The sequence below is a fragment of the Ranitomeya variabilis genome, chromosome 8 (genome assembly GCF_051348905.1).
Source record: "Ranitomeya variabilis isolate aRanVar5 chromosome 8, aRanVar5.hap1, whole genome shotgun sequence".
In the NCBI taxonomy this organism is placed as follows: domain Eukaryota; kingdom Metazoa; phylum Chordata; class Amphibia; order Anura; family Dendrobatidae; genus Ranitomeya; species Ranitomeya variabilis.
The window spans coordinates 16127236-16154173 of record NC_135239.1 but is presented as its reverse complement, the minus strand read 5'-3'; the positions used below and the strand labels follow the sequence as shown (position 1 = coordinate 16154173).

Here is a 26938-nt window from a genome sequence, read left to right as displayed (position 1 = left end):
GTGTATGATCCCCACCATCAGTATATAGTCAGGAGATACAGTGTATGATCCCCACCATCAGTATATAGTCAGGAGATACAGGGTATGATCCCCACCATCAGCATATAGTCAGGAGATACAGTGTATGATCCCCACCATCAGGATATAGTCAGGAGATACAGTATGATCCCCACCATCAGTATATAGTCAGTAGATACAGGGTATAATCCCCACCATCAGTATATAGTCAGGAGATACAGTGTATGATCCCCACCATCAGTATATAGTCAGTAGATACAGGGTATAATCCCCACCATCAGTATATAGTCAGGAGATACAGTGTATGATCCCCACCATCAGTATATAGTCAGGAGATACAGGGTATAATCCCCACCATCAGTACATAGTCAGTAGATACAGTGTATGATCCCCACCATCAGTATATAGTCAGTAGATACAGTGTATGATCTGATCCCCACCATCAGTATATAGTCAGTAGATACAGGGTATGATCCCCACCATCAGTATATAGTCAGTAGATACAGTGTATGATCTGATCCCCACCATCAGTATATAGTCAGTAGATACAGGGTATGATCCCCACCATCAGTATATAGTCAGTAGATTCAGTGTATGATCCCCACCATCAGTATATAGTCAGTAGATTCAGTGTATGATCCCCACCATCAGTATATAGTCAGGAGATACAGGGTATGATCCCCACCATCAGTATATAGTCAGTAGATTCAGTGTATGATCCCCACCATCAGTATATAGTCAGGAGATACAGTGTATGATCCCCACCATCAGTATATAGTCAGGAGATACAGTGTATGATCCCCACCATCAGTATATAGTCAGGAGATACAGGGTATGATCCCCACCATCAGTATATAGTCAGGAGATACAGTGTATGATCCCCACCATCAGTATATAGTCAGGAGATACAGGGTATGATCCCCACCATCAGTATATAGTCAGGAGATACAGTGTATGATCCCCACCATCAGTATATAGTCAGGAGATACAGTGTATGATCCCCACCATCAGTATATAGTCAGGAGATACAGTGTATGATCCCCACCATCAGTACATAGCCAGGAGATACAGTGTATGATCCCCACCATCAGTATATAGTCAGTAGATACAGTGTATAATCCCCACCATCAGTATATAGTCAGGAGATACAGTGTATGATCCCCACCATCAGTATATAGTCAGGAGATACAGGGTATGATCCCCACCATCAGTATATAGTCAGGAGATACAGTGTATGATCCCCACCATCAGTATATAGTCAGGAGATACAGTGTATGATCCCCACCATCAGTATATAGTCAGGAGATACAGTGTATGATCCCCACCATCAGTATATAGTCAGTAGATTCAGTGTATGATCCCCACCATCAGTATATAGTCAGGAGATACAGTGTATGATCCCCACCATCAGTATATAGTCAGTAGATACAGGGTATGATCCCCACCATCAGTATATAGTCAGGAGATACAGTGTATGATCCCCACCATCAGTATATAGTCAGTAGATACAGTGTATGATCCCCACCATCAGTATATAGTCAGTAGATACAGGGTATAATCCCCACCATCAGTATATAGTCAGGAGATACAGTGTATGATCCCCACCATCAGTATATAGTCAGGAGATACAGTGTATGATCCCCACCATCAGTATATAGTCAGGAGATACAGTGTATGATCCCCACCATCAGTATATAGTCAGTAGATACTGGGTATAATCCCCACCATCAGTATATAGTCAGGAGATACAGTGTATGATCCCCACCATCAGTATATAGTCAGTAGATTCAGTGTATGATCCCCACCATCAGTATATAGTCAGGAGATACAGGGTATGATCCCCACCATCAGGCTGAGGAGCTGAGACTCTGGCAATCTGCAGCCGCTCCGAGCTCTGGAGGAGGAATACTCGTCTGCAATGAGCCGGGGCTGCGGCAACAGCTGAGGGAGAGACCCTCCATACAAGCAGAAGAAGCCCCCTAGGTGTGTGCAGGGAGGTGGGCGGCGTGACGTCACAGAGTGTGGGGGCGGCTGGTGCGGGGGCAGGAGGGGCTGCACAGGCTGTGAGCATTGAATGAGGCTGCTGCTGCTGCTGCTGCCCGGGCACTGTGGCTGCCGGAGACTCCCCCTTGTACCCGGGCACACATGCTCTGGAGCCTGGGAGTGATGCACCTGGATGGAGGTGGCAGAGGATGAGCCCCCCACTCTTGGCAGCTGGCATTAGGTGGTATCATGCCATGTTACTCTGGAGCTCGGCTGCAGCTTGTCCCACTCCTCATCCTTATGGGGGCTAGCCTGTGGATGCACCTGAAGGACACCCTGTAGACCCCCATCTACACACCCTGAGGACCACCAGACCACTAGGAATAGCAGAGCTGCACCGGGCACTAATGGGCAATTTATCATCCCTCCAATGTGAGTATATACTGTATGTGCCGGGTCCTGGAGGAGGTTGGGGGGGGGGGGGGGGGGTTGCAGCTGCACTGGGGGCACCAAGTCTGATCGCATCCATTGCAGGGCATACACCACCGTGCACTGGGAGCTATGCATTGGGCACTGTGGGTCCCTGTAATAAATCTGCCATCAGCCTTCCTGTGTGAGGATGCACTTGTTCGGTACAGGAGGGGCTGACTCTAAACCAGGTCTGGGGCAAACATTGCAATGCATATGTGACTATGGACCCTGAGATGTGGAGTGGGCACTATAGACTTTACCTAATGTATTAATAAGATATTGATGGTCAGACAGATGGAGAAAGTAGGGGATGGGGGATTTACCCTACTGTCACCCATGTCATGGGGGTCACACATTGAGGTGCATGCACATTATGGATTCAGATGGGTCTGGAGCAATTTGCAGTGGATTCTGTGTTCTCTGTATTATTTTGTTACCTATCCAATATGACAATTTATCTGCTAGTCATTAGGTCTTGGATGGATGGATGGGGGATTCTATCCCTGTGCCCCCTGCACGACTTGGGCCATTGCTGCATACGTACCACTATAGACTAATGGATATCTTGTGGGCATTTGGATCTCCTTGTAATAATATTATCATCCCTGCAATATACTTATCTGACCTCTTCTGAAGAGATAGGGGTTTGGCCCAGGTTTCACTAATTTCTAAGGGGCACAAATTGCAATGTGTATGCCACTATAGAATCTAATGCGTCTGGAGTTATATGTGATGGCACTATGGGTTCTCTATAAAAATGCTATTATTATCCCTACATTAAGTCTAATGACTAGCTTCAGAGTTCTGGTGGGTATAGGGAAGAGGCTGCTGTCCAGGTGTCAACCATGTCTGGGGGAGGCACACAATGCATGCACCCCTATGGGCCATGATTATGTATCTTGAGAGGTATGTGGTGGTTACTGCATTTCCTATATTATTATTATTATTGCTAATAATATGTGATCTGTTCATATGTTGCTAACGTCTGAAGTGGCAACAGGCATTATGATGAATGTTCCCCAATTTGCTGGACACTGTCAGATCTGTGTTATAAAGACATTTTTTTCTAATTTATCAACTTATCAGTTAGAGGGTCTTTGGCACAGGCTGCAAGAAGCGAGAGCCTACACAGTCTGTGCCTCCCAGATCTTGGGCACCCTGCGGACCCTGATATTTGGTGAAATATATGCAATGGGCTTTATATCCTAAGGTTAATTGTCCAGTGAATGAGGAAAGTGCTGGCTATGGGATATTCTCTGTTCTCAGACTATCATGCCATACCAAGTCTTTGTGTCTGATTCTGTGTGATAATAATACAGTGACTGTCTCAAATCAGGAATGTATCTGGGCAAGAGAGGCTGCAGTTCTGCCTGGAGATGGCTTTCCAGGGGGTTTGATGCTCTGTGTATGGGATGGCTACAGAATGGGAGGTTCGGTGAGGAGCTGTCCAGACTGTGGTGCTGAATGCAGAAGAGACTCTTGTTATATGTGCATTGCTGAGGGAACCCCCATTACATAGAGATTCTGCACATTAATCATTAATTTACCTACGGCAGCAGATGAGGCAGTGCTGTATAATGGGGTGCTCTGGGAATGAACCTCAATATCAAACCCCCTATCGGCAGAAATATTGCTTATGTTCATTCTCATACCTATATGGGGGACTACTTCTTGGATGATCTGATTCCTAAATACAGTTGTCTATAATGCATAGCTTCCCCAGGTAAAAAAAATATTGGTCACCTCTATAACCCTGAGTATGAAAAGAGTTCAGAGAGTTCATGATGGCGACGAATAACTTTTTTTCTTGTATAACTAAATATTTTAATAATCCTGATAGTACCGTATAACTGGCTCCCTGTATGGTCGACAGCAAGTTATTCCTCAGCTTCATTTACAAATCAGATGTATTCAGCTACCTTAATCCCATTGGGAACCGCGCATCTATTTTTGGAATACAGATTTGGGCAATCAATGTATGTGCAAAGGAGATGATCAATGCTTGGATTCTCTGGGGCAGCAGCGCTCTTAAAGATTGTGTGTATGGAAATTTAAAGTGAATTTCAGGAGTTTGGCAGTAATGTGACAATGGCAATGTATATTGGCCTGGATGCATTAAAGATGAAGAATGCTTGTATATAATTAATGAGATGTCAAATGGTAAATACATATGCGGAGCCTGTGGTGCAAATAGATGGAGATGGTATAACTAGATAGATAGAACATCAAGGCCAGACTTATCATATGTGTGAGTCCCATTAGGCTAGGGGGCCCACTGTCACCTCGACATTAGCTCTTCACTGAGCTAATCAATTTCATGGTTCACAGTTAACAGGTGAATTGTTTGAGATACTTAAAGGTGCTCTTGATGATCTATTGAAGAACAAGGGTCCATATTATGTTCTTGCATGGGGGCATTCTATTGTATGTGTCTAGAATTTAGCTACATAGGTATATGTATAGATATGATGAGCAGTACATACCACAGATAGACAGATATAGATAAACAAAAAAGGAACAGCACAGTATAATACTTATCTTCGGGTGCAAGGCCCCCAGACAATCTGTCCAATGATTATCCAAACTTCATAGAATTCCAAGAAAGAGGCAGCACTCCATTGTTTCAGTGGGAAAATGTGCAGGATTTTAATCAATCCACATGTCTGGGCGACGTTTCGGCTACAACTGAGCCTTTCTCAAGCCTTCTCAAGATATAGATAGATCTATAGATAGAATACTGAAGACAGATAGATTGAATAGTGTTCCATGAGATGTTCAGAGCTTGGGCTATTTTTTTATAACCCAGCCCTGCTTTACTCTTCTCCACAACTTTATCCTTTACCTGTCTGGTGGGCTCCTTGGTTTTCATGATGCTGTTTGATCCCTGATGTTCTTACACAAACCTCTGAGGCCTTCACAGAACAGCTGTAGTTATACTGAGAAGAGATTACACCCAGGTGAACACAATGTACTAATTATGTGACTTCTGGAGGCGTTGGTCAATTAGGTTTGTATTGTGGGGGGTATCAGACTACAGGGGTCCGAATACAAATGCACATCACAGTTTTCAGATTTATATTTTTAAAATAATGAGAAAACCTTGTATAATTTCCTGTACACTTCTGAAATACTTGCTACTTTGTGTTGGTATCACAAAAATGCCAATAAAATACATTTAAGTTTGTGGGTGTAATAGGGGAAAAAAATGTGGAAAAGTTCACACGGTGTGAATACTTTTTCAATGATCTGTAAAAAAGATTTGTTTAGTATAGGTGCAAAACTAAATTAAATATTAGACGTAGACCATTACTGATCGTAACTTTGCTATTATCATGAGGGGTATTCAGAATCCCCAGGGGTGTAGCCAGCGGGTGCAAGCAGTAATGTGCCTCTACTGTGAGGAGGGTGATATCTATTAGGTTTAGACAGTGCCAGGGCAATGGGCTTTTGCCCCTGGTGAAGATCTGGCTGCAGCTTTGCTCACACCTTATATGTGATCTTTCCTGGGGTCTTGACATTTCATTAATGTGACATGTTCAGGATGTTTTCCATACTTCTTACAAGAAGACTATAGGCAAGATGAAGTCAATCATGCTATTCCTTTACCGTAGAAAGGTCAAACAGAATTTGTAATACCTAAGATTCTGGAATGGTGAGAGATTAGTCAGCAGAAGACGCTTGGTGTAATTTACCAGATACGATGATATGTTTCATCATACTATTGTAACATGTATCATACAAATGTCTCTCCATGTATAATGGAAATGTCGCTCTGGTTTCCAGCTGAATTCAATGAGAACCTTCAGCTTTGGAAGCGTAAGTGCCAATCACATGGCCGGCTAATAATGCTAACCATTACACCTTATTACATTTCCGGCTACAAGATAATCATAAAAATGCTGGTCACATGACTCCTTAGGCCTCTTTCACACTTCCGTATTTGTAGTCCCGTCAAGATACGTCGTTTTTTGAGAAAACAGGATCCTGCATTTTCTCATAGATTTGTGTTAGCGACGTATCGCGACGGATGGTCACACGTTTCATGCGTCGTGCACTGGATCCTGCGAAATTTGACGGCCTGTCTTTTCCAAAAAACGTTCCATGAAAAGTTTTTTTGTCTGCAGTGGAAAAACGTTCCCTGACGCGTCCTGCGGCATACGTCGTTGCACAGAATGGGAGCCTATGGACACTGGATCCTGCGCACACTGTGAAACGCAGGAATCCAGTGACGGAGGAAGTTTTTACAACTGAGCATGCCTGGAAGCATATTCCAACCCGGGGAAAAGTGTGTCTCTCTCTCTCCTCTCTCCTCTCTTCTCTCTCCTCTCTTCTCTCTTGTCTCTTCTCTCTCGCTCTCCAGAAATTTATTCCTGTAAATTCAGCCCGGGACTCATGAGGCGCATCCGTCATAACACTGGAATGCGTTGCACGCGTTTTCCTCTAATTTTGCAAAGCCCGTCGATACGTCGGTCCACTGCACTCTGACGCAGGATGACCGACGGAAGTGTGAAAGAAGCCTTATTAAAGTGCCAGCTACAGGAGCCTTCTAACAATGCTAGCCACATTACCCCATTTTGCAGTGCCAGCTATTGGACCCTTATTTCAATGCTAGCCACATGACCCAGCTACAGGACCCTTATATCAATGCTAGCCACTGACCCCTTGTTACAGTGGCAGTTACAAGACCCCTATATCAATGATCCAATGACCCAGCTACAGGATCCTTATAACAATGCTAGCCACTTGACCCCTTATTACAGTGCCAGATACAGAACTGTTATAACAATGCTGCCCACATGACCCCATATTGCAGAGCCAATTACAGGACCCTTATATCAATGCTAGCCACGTGACCCCTTATTACAGTGCGAGTTACAGGACCATCATAACTCATAACAATGTTAGCCGTATGACTCCTCATTATAGTATAGTGCCACTCACTGGATCACCATAAGAATGCCAGCTACATGACCACCCATTACAGAACCAGCAAGTGGTCATCCATAAAACTAATGGCCACAAAACTTCCATAACAGGACTACAAAAGGCTCCAATATCAGTAGCAGCTTCAGGACTCTTATAACATTATTAGCCACAAAGGACCTCACTCCTGCACCAGACGCACAGCCTCCCATTATAGATCCATCCAGATAATCCTCATCGAAGTCACAGCCAATTATCCACCATAACAATGGAAGCAAGCAGATACCCATGAAACTAACAGCCAGAGGACCTTTAAAACAGGACAATCAGTGGACCCCATAACAGTGACATCTGAAGGATGACATAAAAATCATATCCAGAGAGCCTCCGAAGAGTGACATCCTAGGTACGCCATAGCAGGGACATCCACAGAGCTCCATGTCAGGAGCATAAGCAGTGTCTATAGAAAAAACAGCCGCACACTCAAGACTTGCAGGTTTTTACGTGAAAGTTGTATTTTTTATTTTTAGTACAGGCATCACCAAATGCTTATTAGTGTTCAGAGAAAATGACGGATACTTTAAGTTACGGTTAACGTTTCGACCAAGGCTGGTCTTTGTCAAAACCACACTTTTAATGGAGGGTAGAAAAGGTACAGAGGCAGTCCGGAGTGGGCGGAGTCTGCAAGGGTCCTGTAGCACTGAGTCCGTCTCCTTGGTGATGCAGTGCATTAGTGAACACTAATAAGCATTTGGTGATGCCTGTACTAAAAATAAAAAATACAACTTTCACGTAAAAACCTGCAAGTCTTGAGTGTGCGGCTGTTTTTTCTATAGACATTGTGACTTTGTGTTCAGCCTGCACCTTTTTTTTTCCATGCGGAGTGCACCACATCTCTTGTACTACAGGAGCATAAGCAGGACCCCATAACAGTGATATACACATGACCCCATTATAGTGCCATATACAGACCACCAACAGTTATAATGAAATAATGATGCTGTTTCTGGAATAAAGATTACGACAGTCGGTGCAATCTTGCTCTTGGAGTCACCTGTCACAGCCACTGCTCATCTTGGCCTACCGGATAATGCAGCGTGGGCCTAACATTTGTGTTTGTGCCATTTGTAGCCAGTGTGACATAGGATTGCCGCTCATGACCTAGACAGTCTTGGTGATGTCTATAGCTGTCAGTCGTATAGTCTCACCACTATCTATGCTGTTCCCACTTCATGGTCAAGGGTGCACACAACATACCCAGCTTTGGCTGCTTGGATAGCAAGAAACTTTTTGAGAATTGTATGTATTTTGTCAGTAGAGTGAAGCGCTTCAATGAGATTCAGAACATTTTTTGTCTTTTGCTGGAAACAGTCCTGGGATGGATGCTGGAGCATGACTATGAAATAATAACAATACATGAATATCATAATTCTTTATTGTTTCTAAGCCAATGGCCGGGCATTACACATAAGATGATGTGGCCGAGATAAATGGTCAAGCAGATGAACAAGCAGCTTTTAGGCAGCACCCAGGCTCGGACTGGCCCATAGGGTATCCCCTGTGTAGATCTGGGCCCCCAACCCCACTGTATGGGCAGTACTTGGCATAATTCACTTGATTCACTCTGTACAGAAAAAAGCAGCATCCCATTCATTAACCAAACTACCCAGTGTATTATTATATAGAGATATAGGTAGATTTGTGAACAAAGGTAGTATAATATTTGCATGCAGGTGAAAAATGGGGCCCCCAAAGTCAATGTTACTGGTGGGCCCTTGTCACCCCAGTCCGACACTGGCAGCACCACAATTCTTCTTGGAACAGAGAGAAGCATCATTGAGGCATTAATGTGGGTTGTGAGGAGCAGCTGCTTTCAAGTATGTGGAGTCTAAAGAGCAATCAAGGGGTTAAAGGGGTTTTCCAGTTTCAGCAGACTAACTTTATTAAAGGGTTTCTAAATTGGAAAACAATTCTTTAGTAGTTGAAATGTTAGAAATTATATAAAATTTGGTGCCATTCCCTTGACGTCGATCACTAGGCCCCACACTTCTTGCGACTAAAAAATAGCTGTAGTGGTAAGTAGGTAAAGTGGTATCCATACTGACAGCACCACTAGTCAGCAACTGACAGCACCACTAGTCAGCAACTGACAGCACCACTAGTCAGCAACTGACAGCACCACTAGTCAGCAACTGACTGCACCACTAGTCAGCAACTGACAGCACCACTAGTCAGCAACTGACTGCTGCAATCACATGACAATCAATGTAGTCATTTCCATATCCGCACGATCAGTAACAAATTTACAATGTGGTACATCAGGATCACTATGTTCTCAGATTATGTAATGCACTTTTTGTAATAATTCATTATGGTTTTCAAGATCTCTGCTTGTAGTCATTGAAAGAGCGCCATCATTATAAATAGTGGTGTCAGTGAAGTTTTTGTGCACAAATCGGTCGTAGCCCCCAGCCTGTAGGGAAATCTTTTTACGTGGTCACACAGGTGCATGCCTCTTAAGGGTAAGTGCACACAGGAGAAAAAAGCTGCAGTGGATCATGAGCATGAAGATCACAACAGATCTCATCCGCACACTCTTGAAATTTTCTGCATGGAAATTGATATGTAGATTTTCAAATCTGCATCTTATCAATTTCTGGTGTGCAATTTCACTACAGATCTCCGACTTTTCATTGTGGTTGGTGCAATATCTGCTGTGAATCCACAGTAATGTCCACAACCGAATCCGCATGCAGATTTTACAGCAGTTTCACCATGGATTTATTGGATTTATGTAGGAATCCCTGTGTGGATTTAGCCTACGGATATGTTACACAGGGGCAGATTCTGGACCGAAATCTGCATGACCTCTGACCACAATACACATATCATAGATGTAAATAGGTTTTCACCACACAGTTTAAATACAAGGGAATATGCGAAAAAGTCATCTGGAATGAACAGGATTCTTCTTATTCCCATGGATTTTGTACATAGCCATCGGATTAACCTGACATAGATTGAATGGGGTAATTTCTCCCATGCATCCCCAGCACAGCAAACGTTTGAGCTGTGGTGTGCAAAGATTAGGGGTTGGATTTAGGTGAGCTTACCCTACATGTGACAAGCCCTGTACCTACACCTCCAAGGGTGTTAGGTTGCTGATTGAGCAGATCCGTGGCCACAATACATTGATAACCATCATATACGGTAACATAGAATACACAAGATACAGCTGCGGCCTCTGTGCAATATATCATTTTAGAAATGACAAATATTTTCCGCCGAGTGCCCACTGCCAGCTCTAAAATCTTTCTAGTGGAATCAATGCTTAATTGACAATGCAGCCAGTAAGTTACGCTTTATAAATGAACTCGCCGTGTGACAGTATAGCAGAACATTCTCGACTTGTTTAGTGACAGCTGTTCTATCCCTTCCGGCTACGCAAGAAGCAGAATATATCGACATACAGTGTTGTACAGTGCAGTCCTTATTGTGATATGGCAGCAGGATTGTCCCATTGGGGCAGACAGTACGGAGCTGTTCTATTGGTTATCCCAGGTACTAAAAGGGTGTATGGAAGACCCCAGCTCAGGGCCCCCTTATTATTCTCACTGGAAAGTCACTGGAAAGAATATCTCTAGTCCTGCAAACCATGACCACACATACTGGAGTTCCATAACAGCAGACATGAGTAGAATCCCCATCAAGGACAATTGTTCATAATGGGTGGAAGGGGCTTCAGCAGTCAGATTCCGGCCCATTGTCATGGGTGCTGCTTATAGAGAGGATAAGCCCTTTAAAAGCAGTGGGACTCACTCCTGTCTGGTAGCACTGGGGTCAGGGGATGAAACTTATTCTTGGTGTTTTTTTCTGTTTTTCTTCCAAATTCTCCAAAAATCATTAAAGATTTTTTTTCCCCAGCATGAAAAGTTAATGTACAAGTAAGGGGATCACCGAGACCCCCCACCAATACTGGCAATGTTCGGATGAAATGGAGTGGTGGAAATGCCTTCATTGTTATTCTCTATGAGACGGGCAGAGATAGGAAAAGCCGAGCACTGTACTTGCCTATCAAGGAGACCTTCCAGTGATCTGCAAGTTATCACCTGTCCTTGAGATAGGCTGTAACTTTTAAGCTGGGGTTAAATGACTACAAATCGCTGTGTGCTGCTGGTGAATTGGGTCACATTGCAACTCATATGGTATTTTGACCACGATAAGCAAGTTACAAAAATTCCAACTGGTTCAAACTTTTTCTGTCAATGTCACGGTAATAAGGGGGTCACAATGTAACCCCATTCACCAGTATTATGCTGTGATATAGTAGTGGCACAGAGCGACCTTTGACCATGCGGCCTGTGCGCGTCTATCCCCAGCCTTAGGCTGCATTCACATTGCGGGCAGATTGTGTTTTTTTTTTGTTTTTTTTTTGCCATATAACCGTTTTTGCTGTGATTTTTGGGAAACAAAAGCACAACTTGGTTGCAACATGTGAACGCAGCCTGAGCTGTTAGTGTATTTTCTCCAATGTGGATTAATGGGGCAATGTTCTCAGATGACATAATATAATAGTGAGTAGTAACTTGTAATAATGAGGTACAGAAGTGTAAGCAGCAACTCGTGCTACAGCCTCCTTCCACCACTGCACATACCGTATAGAGCAAAAGTTTGGACACACCTTCTCATTTAAAGATTTTTCTGTATTTTCATGACTATGAAAATTATAAATTCACACTGAAGGCATCAAAACTATGAACTAACACATGTGGAATTGTATACTTAACAAAAAAGTGTGAAACAACTGAAAATATGTCTTATATTTTAGGTTCTTCAAAGTAGCCACCTTTTGCTTTAATGACTTCTTTGCACACTCTTGGCATTCTCTTGATGAGCTTCAGGATGTAGTCACCGGGAATGGTCTTCCAACAGCCTTGAGGGAGTTCCCAGAGATGCTTAGCACTTGTTGGCCCTTTTGCCTTCACTCTGCGGTCCAGCTCACCCCAAACCATCTCGATTGGGTTCAGGTCTGGTGACTGTGGAGGCCAGGTAATCTGGCGTAGCCCCATCACTCTCCTTCTTGGTCAAATAGCCCTTACACAGCCTGAAGGTGTGTTTGGGGTCATTGTCCTGTTGAAAAATAAATAATGGTCCAACTAAACGCAAACCGGATGGAATAGCATGCCGCTGCAAGATGCTGTGGTAGCCATGCTGGTTCAGTATGCCTTCAATTTTGAAGAAATCCCCAACAGTGTCACCAGCAAAGCACCCCCACACCATCACACCTCCTCCTCCATGCTTCACGGTGGGAACCAGGCATGTAGAGTCCATCCGTTCACCTTTTCTGCGTCGCACAAAGACACGGTGGTTGGAACCAAAGATCTCAAATTTGGACTCATCAGACCAAAGCACAGATTTCCACTGGTCTAATGTCCATTCCTTGTGTTCTTTAGCCCAAACAAGTCTCTTCTGCTTGTTGCCTGTCCTTAGCAGTGGTTTCCTAGCAGCTATTTTACCATGAAGGCCTGCTGCACAAAGTCTCCTCTTAACAGTTGTTGTAGAGATGTGTCTGCTGCTAGAACTCTGTGTGGCATTGACCTGGTCTCTAATCTGAGCTGCTGTTAACCTGCGATTTATGAGGCTGGAGACTCAGATAAACTTATCCTCAGAAGCAGAGGTGACTCTTGGTCTTCCTTTCCTGGGGCGGTCCTCATGTGAGCCAGTTTCTTTGTAGCACTTTTTTTTCGGACTGACTGACCTTCATTTCTTAAAGTAATGATGGCCACTCGTTTTTCTTAGCTGCTTTTTTCTTGCCATAATACAAATTCTAACAGTCTATTCAGTAGGACTATCAGCTGTGTATCCACCAGACTTCTGCACAACACAACTGATGGTCCCAACCCCATTTATAAGGCAAGAAATCCCACTTATTAAACGTGACAGGGCACACCTGTGAAGTGAAAACCATTCCCGGTGACTACCTCTTGAAGCTCATCAAGAGAAAGCCAAGAGTGTGCAAAGCAGTCATCAAAGCAAAAGGTGGCTACTTTGAAGAACCTAGAATATAAGACATATTTTCAGTTGTTTCACACTTTTTTGTTAAGTATATAATTCCACATGTGTTAATTCATAGTTTTGATGCCTTCAGTGTGAATTTACAATTTTCATAGTCATGAAAATACAGAAAAATCTTTAAATGAGAAGGTGTGTCCAAACTTTTGATCTGTACTGTATACATGTGCAGTGGTGGAAGGAGGCTGTAGCACAAGAGCTGCTGCCTACACTTCTGTACCTCATCATTACATTTCCTATCCTCATTGTTACAGGTTAGTACTCACTCACTATTATATTATGTAATCTGAGAATATATATATATATATATATATATATATATATATATATATATAGTCCTCATTATAAAATGCAATATAATACTGCACCTATTATATGTAATCACCCCCCTAATCTACCCCATTATATTACCGCTGTCTCTACGAGGCACTTACATCTACAGCAGGGGCAGAAGTAGACTGAATTGGGCCCCGGTGTAAGAACGGTATATGGGCCCTTTGCAGTCCAGTATTTCATCATAATGCACATTTCCACCTGCTTTGGAGGAGATGTTGGCCCCCTTACCTCTTGTGCCCCTGTGTGCCCTGTGTGGCAGCACAGGTTGCACCAATGATATTCCATCTCCTGGTTTACACACCCTATAGATCCTACATGTCGATGTGTCTGCAACCTCTGCACCCATTATACTTACGGTATATAGATCCAGCAGACCCAGGGAGAGTGACTACTGCAGGGGATGTCAGAGCCAGGTAAATTAGCCTTCCTTACTCTTTGATTTGCTGCGCTAAATGCTAATAGCCATTTATGAGACATTTCCGTGCTCTGATTGGCTGCGCTGAATAATTATTAGAGATGCAGGTGTATCCAGGTGTATACTTATTTATCATTGCTCTAGAATGGTATGGACATATCCTGAGAGGAACAGCTTTGCAAGAAAAAACAACATGATTTTGTGATACTCTGTTGAGAGATATTTATGATGTATGCAGGGCCGGACTGGGACTAAAATTCAGCCCTGGCATTTGAAGTCACACAGGCCCACTTGTCACATGGTGACTGTATAATATCTTTGCACACTTGTAGGCTACAAGAAGTGAGGGGAGTGTAACACGACTATATAACATATAATTACAGCTGTATCCAGCATTACAGCTCAGCCCCCATAGAATGTAATACAGCCAGCCCCCATAGACTATAATACAGCACAGCCCCATAGAATGTAATGCTGCACAGCCCCCATAGAATGTAATGCAGCACAGCCCCCATAGAATATAATGCAGCACAGCCCCATAGAATATAATGCAGCAGAGGCCCATAGAATGGAATGCAGCCAGCCCCATAGAATATAATGCAGCATAGGCCCATAGAATGGAATGCAGCACAGGCCCATAGAATATAATGCAGCACAGGCCCATAGAATATAATGCAGCAGAGGCCCATAGAATGGAATGCAGCCAGCCCCATAGAATATAATGCAGCAGAGGCCCATAGAATGGAATGCAGCCAGCCCCATAGAATGTAATGCAGCACAGGCCCATAGAATATAATGCAGCAGAGGCCCATAGAATGGAATGCAGCACAGGCCCATAGAATATAATGCAGCACAGGCCCATAGAATGGAATGCAGCACAGCCCCATAGAATATAATGCAGCAGAGGCCCATAGAATGGAATGCAGCCAGCCCCATAGAATATAATGCAGCAGAGGCCCATAGAATGGAATGCAGCCAGCCCCATAGAATATAATGCAGCAGAGGCCCATAGAATGGAATGCAGCACAGGCCCATAGAATATAATGCAGCACAGCCCCATAGAATATAATGCAGCAGAGGCCCATAGAATGGAATGCAGCCAGCCCCATAGAATATAATGCAGCAGAGGCCCATAGAATGGAATGCAGCCAGCCCCATAGAATATAATGCAGCACAGGCCCATAGAATATAATGCAGCAGAGGCCCATAGAATGGAATGCAGCACAGGCCCATAGAATATAATGCAGCACAGGCCCATAGAATGGAATGCAGCACAGCCCCATAGAATATAATGCAGCAGAGGCCCATAGAATGGAATGCAGCCAGCCCCATAGAATATAATGCAGCAGAGGCCCATAGAATGGAATGCAGCCAGCCCCATAGAATATAATGCAGCACAGGCCCATAGAATATAATGCAGCAGAGGCCCATAGAATGGAATGCAGCACAGGCCCATAGAATATAATGCAGCACAGGCCCATAGAATGGAATGCAGCACAGCCCCATAGAATATAATGCAGCAGAGGCCCATAGAATGGAATGCAGCCAGCCCCATAGAATATAATGCAGCAGAGGCCCATAGAATGGAATGCAGCACAGGCCCATAGAATATAATGCAGCACAGCCCCATAGAATATAATGCAGCAGAGGCCCATAGAATGGAATGCAGCACAGGCCCATAGAATATAATGCAGCAGAGGCCCATAGAATGGAATGCAGCCAGCCCCATAGAATATAATGCAGCAGAGGCCCATAGAATGGAATGCAGCCAGCCCCATAGAATATAATGCAGCAGAGGCCCATAGAATGGAATGCAGCACAGGCCCATAGAATATAATGCAGCACAGCCCCATAGAATATAATGCAGCAGAGGCCCATAGAATGGAATGCAGCCAGCCCCATAGAATATAATGCAGCAGAGGCCCATAGAATGGAATGCAGCCAGCCCCATAGAATATAATGCAGCACAGGCCCATAGAATATAATGCAGCAGAGGCCCATAGAATGGAATGCAGCACAGGCCCATGGAATATAATGCAGCACAGGCCCATAGAATGGAATGCAGCACAGCCCCATAGAATATAATGCAGCAGAGGCCCATAGAATGGAATGCAGCCAGCCCCATAGAATATAATGCAGCACAGCCCCATAGAATATAATGCAGCAGAGGCCCATAGAATGGAATGCAGCACAGGCCCATAGAATATAATGCAGCACAGGCCCATAGAATATAATGCAGCACAGGCCCATAGAATGGAATGCAGCACAGCCCCATAGAATATAATGCAGCAGAGGCCCATAGAATGGAATGCAGCCAGCCCCATAGAATATAATGCAGCAGAGGCCCATAGAATGGAATGCAGCACAGCCCCATAGAAAATAATGCAGCACAGCCCCATAGAATATAATGCAGCAGAGGCCCATAGAATGGAATGCAGCCAGCCCCATAGAATATAATGCAGCAGGGGCCCATAGAATGGAATGCAGCCAGCCCCATAGAAAATAATGCAGCACAGCCCCATAGAATATAATGTAGCAGAGGCCCATAGAATGGAATGCAGCCAGCCCCATAGAATATAATGCAGCAGGGGCCCATAGAATGTAATGCAGCACAGCCCCCCCCCCCCCAATAGCTCCACAATCCAGTCATCACTCATTGATAAAAAAACACAAAAACAGTCTACTCACCTTTCCTCCTGCCCCGCGCTGCTCTGGTCTCAGCAGTCGCAGTCTGCCCGCCCGGTCACACAGCAGGTGCGCGATGATATGACGTCATCGCGCACCCGCAGTGTCAGCGGCAAGCAGAGCGGGGAATGATGGGAGAGGGGGCGTCAGCAGACGCTCTCTTCTCCATCATTGCATTCAACTGTACCGGCGTCTATGACGCCGGTATAGTTGAATGCGGGGCCGGTAGTGCGCCGACAGTGGGGGGAGTGTGCCGACAGCGGCACACTCGAGCGGCCCACTACTGCCACCGGCCCTTCTGGCATTTGCCAGAACTGCCCGATGGCCAGTCCGGCCCTGGATGTATGTGTCTATGGAGTTAGTCTATATGTGGCCACTCAGTGGTTATAATGTGAATTGCAGCCTCTTGCTGGTTTTAATAAATAGCCGACTATTGGTAATTTGCCGAGTTCTGTGGCGCTATAGCGATTGGATATCCAGGTCAGGTCACAGCTTACTGCAATATGCGCCTTCTTTGGCCTGAATGTCACAACCCATCGGGGAACTACATCCTTTCTGTGGCTATGTGAGGACTGAGGCTTATGTTACATATACGGGAGCCATTCTTTCTATTCCACATGATACTTTCAGATTTTATAGGCGATGGAATAAGTGTTTCATGCCGTCGTCTTTCAGGCAGAATTTACCTCCCACGCTTGTACTGTGGGAAAGGAAAAAAGGACACAAATTGCTAGTACTGTCAGGACTGACTGTATAAGAACAGAGGCAAACCAATAACAGTACAATCTACAGCTATAAATGCCGGCAGGTCACAAATAGGAGCCCCTATTACTTTTGTTCTGTGCACTTACCCTGCCAGATAAGACTTGATTGCGGTGTTGAAGCAGTTAGGTAGTAGGATGAGAGTGTCCTTCAACGAGGACGGTGTGATGGAACATGTTGGATCAGGTCAACATTAAAAAAAAAATCTAAGCCTTATGTAAGTAAAGTATCATATTTATTCCTGGACAAGGGCAGGATAGACCTGAGTTTTGCATTAATAGTATGCAATCATAGTAATCATGTATGGTAGTGGTCTCCCAAATTGTGGCTTTCCTTCTGTTGCTAAACTATGACTTGCAGCATAGTCAAGGTCCTTAATGTGAAGCCACTAATGGAAGGCCAAGCTACATGACCACACATCCCAACATTGTATCCTTGTGTTACCTATAGCTACATGCGTATTGGGTCCCATCTCCAAGTAAGATGTGTAATGATCACTATGAATGATGGAAGGGGACATGGAAAAGCTAAATGGACTTTATTAAAAATGAGAAAATCGATTTGCAGGACCCTGGTCCAGCAGCCATGTCAGTAGTCCATGTGCTGGCTTTTGGAACCTCCTCCTACCTGTCAGAATACTATGTATCTTTTGATATGTAGGGTGTACTAATCTAAAGAGGCGCCTGGGATGTCGGCAGGTAGGAGGTGGTTTACAGTTCTCTTGTCCAGTAGCCACTGACTACTGACATGGCCGCTGAGCCAACCATTCCCTCACCTGTAGACCTCAGGTAAGTTTTACTGTGCAGTTCAATGTTTTTCATTACACTTCTTCTATGGGATGAGTTTTATACTTGAACAGGCATCAGTGTGTTATTGATTATGAATACATAATTGTTTTTGTCCTATACTGTGTGATCGTCAAATGCATCGTCCCAGAATTGAGATGTTGTCTTTATTATCCTTGTATTATGACATCACTATCTGCATTATCCCTGTACTGTGACATCACTGTGTGTATTATCCCTCTACTGTGACATCACTGGGTGTATTATCCATGTACTGTGACATCACTGTGTGTATTATCCCTGTACTGTGACATCACTGTGTGTTTTATCCCTCTATTGTGACATCACTGTGTGTATTATCCCTGTACTGTGACATCACTGTGTGTATTATCCCTCTACTGTGACATCACTGGGTGTATTATCCATGTACTGTGACATCACTGTGTGTATTATCCCTCTACTGTGACATCACTGGGTGTATTATCCATGTACTGTGACATCACTGTGTGTATTATCCCTCTACTGTGACATCACTGTGTGTTTTATCCCTCTATTGTGACATCACTGTGTGTATTATCCCTGTACTGTGACATCACTGTGTGTATTATCCCTCTACTGTGACATCACTGGGTGTATTATCCATGTACTGTGACATCACTGTGTGTATTATCCCTCTACTGTGACATCACTGGGTGTATTATCCATGTACTGTGACATCACTGTGTGTATTATCCCTCTACTGTGACATCACTGTGTTTTATCCCTCTATTGTGACATCACTGTGTGTATTATCCCTGTACTGTGACATCACTGTGTGTATTATCCCTCTACTGTGACATCACTGTGTTTACTATCGGTGTACTGGGACATCACTGGCTTTAGTATGTCTGTACTTTGACATAATTGTCTTTATTATCTCTGCACTGTGACATCACTGTGTTTATTATCTCTGTATTCTGACATCACTGTTTGTGTAGTGTTTCATGATTGTGTTCATTATCCCTGTACTGTGACATCAATATATGAATTATCCCTGTACTGTGATATCACTGTGTGCATTGTCTCTGTATTATGATATCACAGTATTTATTATCTCTGTATTGTGATATCACTGTGTATTACTAATGTACTGTGACATCACTGTGTGTATTATCCCTGTACTGTGACATCACTGTGTGTATTATCCCTCTACTGTGACATCACTGTGTGTATTATCCCTCTACTGTGACATCACTGTGTGTACTATCTGTGTACTGGGACATCACTGGCTTTAGTATGTCTGTATTTTGACATAATTGTCTCTATTATCTCTGCACTGTGACCTCACTGTGTTTATATCTCTGTATTCTGACATCACTGTGTGGTGTTTCATGATTGTTTTTATTATCTCTACTGTGACATCAATATAGGAATTATCCCTGCACTGTGATATCACTGTGTTCATTATCCTTGTACTCTGATATCACTGTGTGCATTATCTCTGTATTGTGATATCACAGTTTTTATTATCTCTGTACTGTGACATCACTGTGTGCATTATCTCTGTATTGTGATATCACAGTTTTTATTATCTCTTTACTGTGACATCACAGTCTGCATTATCTCTACAATGTGATATCACTGTGTGTATTACCTCTGTATTCTGACATCACTGTTTATTTATCTGTGTGGTGTGGCATCATTGCGTTTATTATACCTTAACTGTGATGTCACTGTGTGCATTATCTCTGTACTGTGACATCACTGTCTTTATTATCTCTACAGTCTGTCACCACTGTCTTTATTGTCCTTGTACTGTGACATCTGTTATGCACATGGTTGTGGAACCACTTTGCTATGGTTGGAGCGTAACTAAGCGACCACGTGACTCTTTGCTAGGGTCCCTGATGGTGAGGTTAGACGTGGCTCCAGATGGACGCCAGGTGCTAATCCAGGATGGTCCCACGGAGCCGTGGCAGCTGACCCCCAAGGGGGACAGAGAAGCAGGACCGGCCAAGAACTGGTTATCTGAAAGGTATGGCTGGTAGACAGGTGCGGGATCAGGCACAGGTAGTACTGGTAGAAGAACACAGGAAGGTCACAGGTATGGGATCACAGCTGCAGGTATACAGGTGCAGGATCAGGCAGATCAGGAGCAAGATTAGGCATGGATAGGGGCATAAGTTCAAGAGGACAGACCGGAACAGGTGCAGACAAGGAGGACAGGATCAGGTAAGCAGGGCGGACAGGATCAAAGAGGACGAGTACAGGAACCTAACAACTAGCTAGCAGGATATACACTGATTAACTAAAGTTTCTAAGACACCTTCCAATAGGGGAGGATGCCTTATTTACCAAACGCCTCCCAGCTATTGCCTGGAGACGTCTTTAGCAGCGCACGCGCTGGCCCTTTAGCAGGCAATGAGCGCATGCGCCCTAAGCACACTCCCAGGAGACCTGTGTGCCATGCACAGGTCCTGGGAGGAAGCAGACACTGGGGGAACGCGGTTAGGTAAGTTTACACGCCAGTGACCCTGCAGAGGGGAGGAAGGGGACCCATGCAGGGGTGCTGCGACATTGCTGTGCTTGTTATCGTGATATGTGACATCTCGGTGTTTATTATCTCTGTACTGTGACATTACAGTGTTTCTTGACTTTATATATAACATTACTGTTTATTATCCATGTATTGTAGCATCACTATGTGTAATATCTCTGTACTGTGAATGTACTGTGCTTATTGTCTTTAAATGTGACATCACTATGTTTATCATCTCTGTACTGTGATATCATTGTATATCTCTGTACTGTGACATCACTGTGTTTTACATCCCTGTTCTGTTACATCACTGTATGTATTATCTCTGTACTGTGACATCACTGTGTGTATTATCCCTGTACTGTGACATCACTGTATGTATTATCTCTGTACTGTGACATCACTGTGTTTATCATCTCTGCACTGTGACATCACTGTATGTATTATCTCTGTACTGTGACATCACTGTATGTATTATCTCTGTACTGTGACATCACTGTGTTTATCATCTCTGTACTGTGACATCACTGTGTTTATTTTCTTTATATGTGATACCACTTAATATCCCTGTACTGTGACATCACTGTGTAGATTTTCATGTGCAAAAGAGAAAAACTACAGCATAAAGTGGAGATCAAAATAATTCTAAACTTTTGGTATGTTTATTGGATTGTTTATGATAAAATACAATAATGGAAAATATTGAACATTTTAGGAGTCAGCAATACCAATTTTGGAGACAAACAGATCCTTCAGTGGAAAGGCAATGAGCATTTCACTTTAACCCCTTCCCGACATTTGACGTACTATCCCGTCGAGGTGGGGTGGGCCCGTATGACCGCCGACGGGATAGTACGTCATCACCGATCAGCGGCGCTCACGGGGGGAGCGCGGCCGATCACGGCCGGGTGTCAGCTGCATATCGCAGCTGACATCCGGCACTATGTGCCAGGAGCGGTCACGGACCGCCCCCGGCACATTAACCCCCGGCACACCGCGATCAAACATGATCGCAGTGTACCGGCGGTATAGGGAAGCATCGCGCAGGGAGGGGGCTCCCTGCGGGCTTCCCTGAGACCCCCGGAGCAACGCGATGTGATCGCGTTGCTGCGAGGGTCTCCTACCTCCTTCCTGGCTGCAGGTCCCGGATCCAAGATGGCCGCGGCATCCGGGTCCTGCAGGGAAGGAGGTGGCTTACCGAGTGTCTGCTCAGAGCAGACACTTGGTAAGCCTGCAGCCCTGCACAGCAGATCGTCGATCTGGCAGAGTGCTGTGCACACTGCCAGATCAATGATCTGTGATGTCCCCCCCTGGGACAAAGTAAAAAAGTTAAAAAAAAAATTTTCCACATGTGTAAAAAAAAAAAAAAAAAAAATCCTAAATAAATAATAAAAAAAATATATATATTATTCCCATAAATACATTTCTTTATCTAAATAAAAAAAACAAAACAATAAAAGTACACATATTTAGTATCGCCGCGTCCGTAACGACCCAACCTATAAAACTGCCCCACTAGTTAACCCCTTCAGTAAACACCGTAAGAAAAAAAAAAAAAAACGAGGCAAAAAACAACGCTTTATTACCATACCGCCGAACAAAAAGTGGAATAACACGCGATCAAAAAGACTGATATAAATATCCATGGTACCGCTGAAAACGTCATCTTGTCCCGCAAAAAACAAGCCGCCATACAACATTATCAGCAAAAAAATAAAAAAGTTATAGTCCTGAGAATAAAGCGATACGAAAATAATTATTTTTTCTATATTTTAGTTTTTATCGTATAAAAGCGCCAAAACATAAAAAAAGATATAAATGAGATATCGCTGTAATCGTACTGACCCGAAGAATAAAACTGCTTTATCAATTTTACCAAACGCGGAACGGTATAAACGCCTCCCCCAAAAGAAATTCATGAATAGCTGGTTTTTGGTCATTCTGCCTCACAAAAATCGGAATAAAAAGCGATCAAAAATGGTCACATGTCCGAAAATGTTACCAATAAAAACGTCAACTCGTCCCGCAAAAAACAAGACCTCACATGACTCTGTGGAGCAAAATGTGGAAAAATTATAGGTCTCAAAATGTGGAGACGCAAAAACTTTTTTGCTATAAAAAGCGTCGCTGGTTTCACACTTGCGTTTTTGTCTGCAGCGTTTTTTGCACAAAAAAACGCATGCGTTTTTTCCCTATATTTAACATTGAAAACGCATGCGGTTTTTTTGTACGCGTTTGGTCGCGTTTTCAAACGCATGCGTTTTTTTTCTGCATGCGTTCATTTTCAGAAATACAACCTGCAGTATTTTCTTGCGTTTTTAAGCACATGCGTTTGTTTGCGTTAAAAACGCATGCATTTAAACACACTGAAAAGCCACCCACCACCATCAAGGTGATAAAGGGATCCAAACCCTAACCCTAACTCTACCCCTAACCTCACCCCTAACCGTTTAATGAACATTTTCTGACAGTCATAGTGCCACGTATTTCAGTGCCACGTATTTCAGTGCCACGTATTTCAGTGCCACGTGTTTCAGTGCCACGTATTTCAGTGCCACGTATCACATATTTCAGTGCCACGTATCACGTATTTCAGTGCCACGTATCACGTATTTCAGTGCCACATATTTTAGTACCACGTATTTCAGTGCCACGTATTTCAGTGCCACGTATTTCAGTGCCACGTATTTCAGTGCCACGTATTTCAGTGCCACGTATCACGTATTTCAGTGCCACGTATTTCAGTGCCACGTATTTCAGTGCCACGTATTTCAGTGCCACGTATTTTAGTGCCACGTATTTCAGTGCCACGTATCACGTATTTCAGTGCCACGTGTTTCAGTGCCACGTATTTAAGTGCCACGTATCACGTATTTCAGTGCCACGTATTTCAGTGCCACGTATTTCAGTGCCACGTATCACGTATTTCAGTGCCACGTATTTCAGTGCCACGTATTTCAGTGCCACGTATTTCAGTGCCACGTATTTCAGTGCCACGTATCACATATTTCAGTGCCACGTATTTCAGTGCCACGTATTTCAGTGCCACGTATTTCAGTGCCACGTATTTCAGTGCCACGTATTTCAGTGCCACGTATCACGTATTTCAGTGCCACGTGTTTCAGTGCCACGTATCACGTATTTCAGTGCCACGTATTTCAGTGCCACGTATTTCAGTGCCACGTATTTCAGTGCCACGTATCACGTATTTCAGTGCCACGTATTTCAGTGCCACGTATTTCAGTGCCACGTATTTCAGTGCCACGTATTTCAGTGCCACGTATTTTAGTGCCACGTATTTCAGTGCCACGTATCACGTATTTCAGTGCCACGTGTTTCAGTGCCACGTATTTAAGTGCCACGTATCACGTATTTCAGTGCCACGTATTTCAGTGCCACGTATTTCAGTGCCACGTATCACGTATTTCAGTGCCACGTATTTCAGTGCCACGTATTTCAGTGCCACGTATTTCAGTGCCACGTATTTCAGTGCCACGTATTTCAGTGCCACGTATCACATATTTCAGTGCCACGTATTTCAGTGCCACGTATTTCAGTGCCACGTATTTCAGTGCCACGTATTTCAGTGCCACGTATTTCAGTGCCACGTATTTCAGTGCCACGTATCACGTATTTCAGTGCCACGTGTTTCAGTGCCACGTATTTAAGTGCCACGTATCACGTATTTCAGTGCCACGTATTTCAGTGCCACGTATTTCAGTGCCACGTATTTCAGTGCCACGTATTTCAGTGACACGTATTTCAGTCACGTTTAGGGTTAGGGTTAGGGGTAGGGTTAGGGTTAGTGTTAGGGCTAGGGTTGGAGGTAAAGTTAGGGTTGGGGCTAAAGTTAGGGTTGGGGCTAAAGTTAAGGCCCCGTCTCACTTAGCGATTTACCAACGATCACGACCAGCGATACGACCTGGCCGTGATCGTTGGTAAGTCGCTGTGTGGTCGCTGGGGAGCTGTCACACAGACCGCTCTCCCCAGCGACCAACGATCAGGGGAACGACTTCGGCATCGTTGAAACTGTCTTCAACGATGCCGAAGTCCCCCTGCAGCACCCGGGTAACCAGGGTAAACATCGGGTTACTAAGCGCAGGGCCGCGCTTAGTAACCCGATGTTTACCCTGGTTACAAAAAAAAACAAACACTACATACTCGCCTTTCGGTGTCCGTCAGGTCCCTTGCCGTCTGCTTCCTGCTCTCACTGACTCCCGGCCGTACACTGAGAGCAGAGCGCAGCGGTGACGTCACTGCTGTGCTCTCACTTCTCACTGTACGGCAGTCAGTGAGAGCAGGAAGCAGACGGCAAGGGACCTGGACACCGAAAGGCGAGTATGTAGTGTTTGTTTTTTTTTGTAACCAGGGTAAACATCGGGTTACTAAGCGCGGCCCTGCGCTTAGTAACCCGATGTTTACCCTGGTTACCAGTGAAGACATCGCTGGATCGGTGTCACACACACCGATTCAGCAATGCCAGCGGGGCCTCAACGACCAAAAAAAGGTCCAGGCCATTCCGACACGACCAGCGATCTCGCAGCAGGGGCCTGATCGCTGGTACGTGTCACACATAGCGAGATCGCTATGGAGGTCGCTGTTGCGTCACAAAACTTGTGACTCAGCAGCGATCTCGCTAGCGATCTCGCTATGTGAGACGGGGCCTTTAGGGTTAGGGTTTGGATTACATTTACGTTTGGATTAGGGTTGGGATTAGAATTATGGGTGTGTCAGGGTTAGGGGTGTGGTTAGGGTTACCGTTGGGATTAGGGTTAGGGGTGTGTTTGGGTTAGGGTTTCAGGTAGAATTGGGGAGTTTCCACTGTCCAGGCACATCAGGGGCTCTACAAGCGCGACATGGCGTCCAATCTCAATTCCAGCCAATTCTGCGTTGAAAAAGTAAAACAGTGCTCCTTCCCTTCCGAGCTCTCCCGTGCGCCCAAAAAGGGGTTTACCCCAACATATGTGTTATCAGCGTACTCGGGACAAATTGAACAACAACTTCTGGGGTCCAAGTTCTCTTGTTATCCTTAGGAAAATAAAATCATTTTTGTGGGAAAAAAAAGATGTTTTATTTTCACGGCTCTGCGTTATAAACTGTAGTGAAACACTTGGGGGTTCAAAGTTCTCACAACACATCTAGATAAGTTCCTTGGGAGGTCTAGTTTCCAATATGGGGTCACTTGTGGGGGGTTTGTACTGTTTGGGTACATCAGGGGCTCTGCAAATGCAACGTGACGCCTGCAGACCAATCCATTTAAGGCTGCATTCCAAATGGCGCTCCTTCCCTTCCGAGCTCTGTCATGCACCCAAACAGTGGTTCCCCCCCACATATGGGGTATCAGCGTACTCAGGACAAATTGGACAACAACTTTTGGGGTCTAATTTATCCTGTTACCCTTGTGAAAATACAAAACTGGGGGCTAAAAAATCATTTTTGTGAAAAAAAAAAAGAATTTTTATTTTCACGGCTTTGCGCTATAAACTTTAGTGAAACACTTGGGGGTTCAAAGTTCTCAAAACACATCTAGATAAGTTCTTTGGGAGGTCTAGTTTCCAATATGGGGTCACTTGTGGGGGGTTTGTACTGTTTGGGTACATCAGGGGCTCTGCAAATGCAACGTGACGGCTGCTGACCAATCCATTTAAGTCTGCATTCCAAATGGCGCTCCTTCCCTTCCGAGCTCTGTCATGCGCCCAAACAGTGGTTCCCCCCCACATATGGGGTATCAGCGTACTCAGGACAAATTGGAAAACAAATTTTGGGGTCCAATTTATTCTGTTACCCTTGTAAAAATACAAAGCTGGGTGCTAAAAAATCATTTTTGAGAAAAAAAATAAATATTATTTTCACGGCTCTGCGTTATAATCTGTAGTGAAACACTTGGGGGTTCAAAGCTCTCAAAACACATCTAGATAAGTTCCTTAGGGGGTCTACTTTCCAAAATGGTGTCACTTGTAGGGAGTTTCA

General features: G+C 44.3%; 1 protein-coding gene across 16 annotated transcripts in view; it reads left to right on the top strand.

Annotated features, from left to right (window-relative positions):
- Positions 1-1887: 1887 nt before the first annotated feature.
- The window catches only part of LRRC7 (leucine rich repeat containing 7), a 358992-nt gene continuing 333941 nt past the window's right edge, over positions 1888-26938 (top strand). For 13 of the 16 annotated variants that reach the window (XM_077276761.1, XM_077276758.1, XM_077276760.1 and 10 more), the window contains exon 1: positions 1908-2433. Coding sequence is in view for 3 of the 16 variants with exons in the window: in XM_077276763.1 (XP_077132878.1) it covers positions 2409-2433 (25 nt within the window). In the remaining 13 variants the exon portion in view is untranslated. Of the gene's footprint in view, positions 2434-26938 lie in introns of all 16 variants that reach the window. The other 3 variants (XM_077276763.1, XM_077276762.1, XM_077276750.1) reach the window with 1 other exon arrangement.